At 43.8% G+C, this 6000-nt stretch overlaps 1 protein-coding gene across 4 annotated transcripts in view; it reads left to right on the top strand.

Moving 5' to 3' along the window:
• AK3 (adenylate kinase 3) overlaps positions 1 to 6000 on the top strand; it is an 18171-nt gene continuing 12171 nt past the window's right edge. The window contains exons 1-3 of one of the 4 annotated variants that reach the window (XM_069002219.1): positions 1 to 294; positions 759 to 1047; positions 5272 to 5391. In XM_069002219.1, the coding sequence (XP_068858320.1) occupies positions 900 to 1047; positions 5272 to 5391 (268 nt within the window). In that variant the 5' untranslated portion in view covers positions 1 to 294; positions 759 to 899. Of the gene's footprint in view, positions 295 to 756; positions 1048 to 1283; positions 1418 to 2518; positions 2646 to 5271; positions 5392 to 6000 lie in introns of those variants that run through there. The other 3 variants (XM_069002220.1, XM_069002218.1, XM_069002221.1) reach the window with 3 other exon arrangements.

The following is a 6000-nucleotide window of genomic DNA, read 5'->3' as shown; positions in this document are numbered from 1 at the left end:
AATCACTGAATCGTATCTGTGGGAAAGGACCTCTGGGTGTTTGGAAGAACAGTACTCAGAACAAGGACAACCTGCAGCTGTTCGCATTAAACAAAACTCAGGCACAGCTCGTTACGAAAGCAGCTGCCTGCTGCCAGGCAGTGAGAGCTTGTTTGTGAGAGATCAGCAAGAGCAGGGCTGCTGCATGGGGGTGGATGAGCTCAGCAAAGTCAGCCACAGCCTCAGGGCACCTGGGCTGGGCAGTGGCTGCAATGGGACGTGTCAGTAGCCAAGCCGTCATCAGGTGACAGCCAGGTAAGGAGCCATGTCCCAGCTCGGTTTGGGAAATACTTGTGATAGTTCAGGGAAGTGGTGGAGTCACCATTCCTGGGGATATTTAAAAGGTGGACTTGTATCAATTTGTGGCATGATTTAGGGGTGGACTGGCAAAGTTGGATTACGTATTTGGCTCGGTGACCCTTAAGGTCTTTTTCAAACTAAGCGATTCTATGACTTGGGGGGGGGGGGGGGGGGGGAGGAGGGGCGGGGAGGGGGCAGGGGCTGACGGCTCGGGGAGCAGCCAAAACGGGCCTCCTGGGCAGAGGGGTGTGGGGCAGCTGGTCAGGGCCGGTTTGAACAGTGATGCCTGAACGCCGTCTGATGCGACCTTCTGAGATGCAATGTGCTCTAGTTATCTTTTTATTATCATTATTCATTTATCCCTCCCTCCTCCCGTGCATTTACGTAAAGGATCTTTCCTTCCTGCCTCTGATTGACAGCCGGAGAAGCTGCCACTGCCTTTCCCTGGGAGGACGGGCCGGGGCCCCCCGCCGGTGCGAGGCGGCGCTCCCCGGGAAGGCGGCGCTCCTCCCGCGCCCCTGCCCGCCCGCGGCAGGAGGGGCAGGAGCAGCGGGAGCAGCATGGTGGTGCCGCCGCTGCTGCGCGCCGTCATCATGGGGCCGCCGGGCTCCGGGAAAGGCACCGTCTCCGCTCGGATTATCAAGCACTTCGGCGTGAAGCACCTCTCCAGCGGCGACCTGCTGAGGGACAACATGCAGAAGAAGACAGGTGGGAATGGGGACGGGGGTGCGGATGTGTGCGCGGCGACGACGACCCCTGTTCCCGTCCCCGCCCCGCGAGAACGGTCCCCACGCAGCCCGGCGGGAGCTCCCGCGTGACACAGCCCCGCTCCGGGGAAGGGACACACGCTCCTGCCCCCAACCCCTCCTTCCCTCCCTTCGCCCTCCAAGAAGAGAGGGCACTTCTTTGAGGGGGTTTGCTGCCTCCCAGTCCCACCTCTGTGTGCCCCTCCCACGCAGACAGAGGTTGGATATCTTCAGAGAGCTCTTCTGGAGTCCAGAGGCCACTGAAGTGGGCCTCGTATCTGCAGCCGTGGATCCTCCACGAGCTGTCACTTGCCAGCCTCTTCAGGAAAAAGGTGAACGGGGTTATCTGGAATTATCCCGTTATCCGAGTTTTGTTTCACCTACTTTTTTCCTTGTCTTGGTGCTTTTTGTAGGTGTTTCTAATAGCTCTGATGGTTTCTTATGGTTTTTCCAGCTGGAAGCATCTTAAAAGGGAAAAATATTCACATTTTTTAACAGACAGGGCAAGAGGAGGAGTTTTGGACAATCAGATCTTTTCAGGTATTCATTTGATAGCTAGAAGTAGAGGCACTTAGAATTGTTAATTGTTAATTCCAAACTTAGGCCTAGTCCTGAGCTGGTAGGCATAACATAGTGGTGCTTTCAAAAAAAAATAATGGGCAAAATTTTCAAATTGCATAGCCTAAAAAATTATTATTGTCTTACCAGTTCATATCATGCTTAGGTTTCAGCATGGTCTGTGCTTATACTAGGTAAAGATATTAATTATTCTTGCTGTATAGTCCTAGCTTGTCCTCTGGCTTCAGTTGAGATGCCACAGTCCCTCTCTCTGGTGGATTTTTGCAATGATGGAGGGTTCCCTCCTGACTTCCACATCTGCTTTTCTATGTGGTGGGGTGAAAAACCTTGTAAGAGCCATCTCAGGCTGCACATGATGAAGTGAGAGTGTTATTATTTCCAGCAACTTCAAGCTGTAAAGTACTACATTCACTTGTGAGTATCACTGTAGTATTATGCTTAGGTAACTGGCAGTCTTAGTTTTGGAATACTCATAAGCATGTTTGAAGGTGAAAATTTATCTCTATTTTGAAAACAATTGTTACATGATTTGCACCTGTCTTCACAGAAATTCTGTTTACTCAGTAAGGGTAATGACTTTGGTACAGTGACTAACTGTACTGTAGTTGATATCCATAAGTTAAGAATTTGCTAGGAGCACACCTGCACAGACATATCTGATCATATTCATGCTATTTCTATTTGGTTGCACAATCATAAGTTTTTATTTGCAGGGGGTCACAAAACTTCTGTTATGGACTTTCAGTGTAGGACCTAGTGGACACCATTCCAAAAAACGAAGGAAATATGTTATTTTACCAAGTGCTTTGAGGTTTTCAATGTTTGCTAAATACTTTAGGTTTTGTACAAGACCATAGAGCACCAGAACCAAGCTGAAGGTTGTGTGAGAAGAGGAAATTGCAAGTGGAAATATCATACTGCTTGAATTGAGAAAGGAGCCTGAAGTGATGGAGAGAGAAGTGATTACGCAAAGAATTCTAGGTGGGTTGGACAGATGAAAGACTGTGAAGGAGAGCAAAGGTGTGAAATGGAAGTTTAGCAGTCACGTTAAAATGCAGACTATGAGGAAAGAAGTCAGTGGATGGTTTAGAGGTGAAGTTTGCTCTAAATTAGCTAGAGCAGAATTTACCAGAATCTCATACAGAGTTTCTTGTTCAAGTAAACCCAGATGAAACTATTGCAATTTCATTGAAAATCAGTCACTAGTTGCAGAAATGGTTTCCAGAGGGTTGAGATGATGTATGAGGTAGCAGGACTAGGTAGTACACTGGAAACAGGAGAACAACTGAGAGGCAACTCAGAGAGCCTTGATAAGTTCAGTCAAGGCAAAGATTCACGAGTTTTGATCACAATAGAAGTGTCCTGCAATTTCCAAGTCTTTGGGAAGTATGTTACACTTAGATGGGCAGTTAAAGCCCTTGGAAAATTAGATATGGTTAATAGTAGTTATACAGTGCAAATTTTGCATTTGTTTTCTTGTGAAAATGGACACTGTTGAAAAGTCCTGTTGAAAATTTGCAGTTATTATCATGTTCTATGGGAGAGTGGAGAGTCTGTGACCACCTCTCTAATGCTAAGGTAATTATTGTCTGATTATGGCTAGAGCTTAGTTGCTGTAAGATGGTTAGAATGTGCCAATCTTCAGTAAAACCATAGAAAATGGATATCTGTCATCACCTGGAAAGGAAAGAAATCTGTATTACCTGTAATTTTGAAGACTACCATGCCTGTAGTGGTTTCAGACCCAACCTGAAAAAACCCAGAACTAAATAAAACCTACATAAAACCCCATGAAATCCCACTCCCAACAGCAGGGGTGAAAAAAAAGTTATGGTCTAGTATACCAACCTTTTGTCCTTATATATGACTATTTGGGTACAGTTGTGCCTATTTTTTTCCTTCTGTAATAGTGATTTTCTAACTGACCTGAGTTCTGCAGAGAGGGCCAAAAGTCAGCATTTTTCAAGCTCTGCTGGTCTAAAAATAGTTTGCCATATTCTAAACCTCTCTGGACCTAGAAATCCATGAATCTTGCCAAAGAAAGTTAGAATCGTTCCCTGTGAACCTTGCCTGGCACAGGTTTTTAGATCATTGTGGCTAGAGCAACATAAATCAGTAGCAGAGCCAAGCATCAAGTGCACATTAAACTATCTAGATGTGATTTATTCCTCCTCCCAACCTACTTTTGCCGGGTACATGGTTCAAAGCACACTAGAATAATAAAAGAGGTATGAAGAAGAGAGGTAGTGAAAAGAAGAGACACTTTGTAACCAGGCAGACGGTCACCTTCTTTCCAGTTTGTGATGTGCTGGAGGACTCAGACACCACTGACTGACTCTTTTCCACATAGTGAGCATTATTTGAAGTCTGGCCAAGGTGCATAGTGCCTATTTCTAAATGGTCTTTGTACTTTTCAAAGCCTGACTACAGATGTGAACAGGGAACAGGCAGCAAGGGGAAATTTCTCCTTTAGTGCTTTTTTTTTTTTTTCTCATCACCAAAGCTATTGTTTGAGGACAAGTATTGCTTTTCAGTTGCCTCATCTGAGGAAGGGCCTCTGTCCTGTTGCACATTCAGTGCACTGAGTGATGGGACTGACATTTGTCATTGTTTTCTGCTGAAAATGGTCATAGCTTGTGTGGGTATGCCAGCCCACCCCATTTTCTCTTCTGTTTAGTTTTCTGTAACTAGATCTGAACTGACTGCAAATAAAGGCTTCTGCAGATTCACAACGAAACCAGTCTAGCTGCTCTTCTGGGTGACTTAACATAATTGGGTAATTGTTTTATAAATGGAAGATATAGAAACTTTGTTCCTAGGACATAACCCAGGCAACCGAGTTTCTTCTTGGCTATACCCATGATTTGGGTGAACTACAGCATGCTACTGCCTATAGTAGTGCATATAATAGTGTTGTGTGATATCTGGAACTATGATGCATAGATGGAATTTTTCTGAACCAGTGGGATAAATGACTGGTATGAAAGGTTAGGCAGTTCAATGGGAAAATACTAGTGTCTGTGTGTTCCCATAAATAGTATACAATATCTATAAACATCCTCTTGTAATTCTAGTAATCATAAAAATACATATCTGGCAAGTGTGCCCCACTGCAGACTGCTTTCTTAAATGCCAAAAGCATTTATCTTTGTAATGAAGCCTAAGCATAAGTTAGAAACCAGCCACTAAGCTGAGAAAATAACTTTCTTTTCAGAAGTCTGAGGGCTGATATCTTAATAAATTTATATTCTTTATATTTCCTATTTTGAAGACTCGTGCCTAATGGCCTCTCCTCATTTTAGTTTTTGGAACTTAATATTATGAATCCATACTAGTAAACTTACTCAGAGGATGTGAGGATAGAGGTGTGTTTTGTCCTGTTACAATCTGTGAAACTACAGATGGATCAAATTAATCTGATAAATATTTGCAGGGTCAGATCCTAGCTGATCGTCCATTTTTTTAAGACAGGCAAGCATGCTGTCTGTCTTCTTTACAACTTTTCTGTGTCAACCTGATCAAAACAACTTTTTTTACAGGCTTGTGGGATTTTTTTCACTTGCTGGGGGTCAGAGATAGTGTAATGCAACTTCTCTCACTTTCGCAGAAGTGGGAATCCTTGCCAAGTCCTACATTGATCAAGGGCAGCTTATTCCAGATGACATCATGACACAACTAATGCTGAATGAGCTGAAAGGTCTAGACCGGTACAACTGGCTATTGGATGGTAAGTTAGCATGCTGGATGTCACTACACATGGAGAGAAAATCTGCTCTGGAAAACTTGGAACTGCTTTGGTTGCTTGCTGCCAGCTTGTTGTAAAACTTTCAGCAGATAGTCTGCCCCAGTTTCTTTGGCTGAAATATGCTTTGGGTGCATCCTGCCTTCAGAACATTACAGGGATATTTAACTCATGTTGAAAAGGATAGTTCAACACCTCAGTAAAATTTCTGGCAATTCTGGTATTTTTTATGATAATTTATATGGTATTTCCCCTTTGAAATATGCATTGAGAAGTTTCTTTTTTAAAGCCTTTTCTTATTAAAGTCCTTAGGAAACAGAAAATTTTTGAAGGATTGGGCTTTGGAATTATTTAAATAGGAAGGTAGGCATGTGATGCAGTAACAGGGTAAGCATGGAAAAGTACTGTAGCAGTGTGGAGTGTAATAAAAACCATTGCTCAAATGCCCTAAAAGGTGTCCTTCATTTGCTGTTTGATTCTGTTCTCCAGAGTGAACTGTTTCACAGTTCTGCAGTGTAAGATCATTGCTTCAGCATTCACAGTTAGAGAGAAAATGCATTTGCTGCTGTCTTCATGAACTGGATGGCTCTTGTT

This window comes from Aphelocoma coerulescens (assembly GCF_041296385.1).
Source record: "Aphelocoma coerulescens isolate FSJ_1873_10779 chromosome Z unlocalized genomic scaffold, UR_Acoe_1.0 ChrZ, whole genome shotgun sequence".
NCBI lineage: Eukaryota > Metazoa > Chordata > Aves > Passeriformes > Corvidae > Aphelocoma > Aphelocoma coerulescens.
This window is presented reverse-complemented; position numbering and strand designations above follow the sequence as displayed.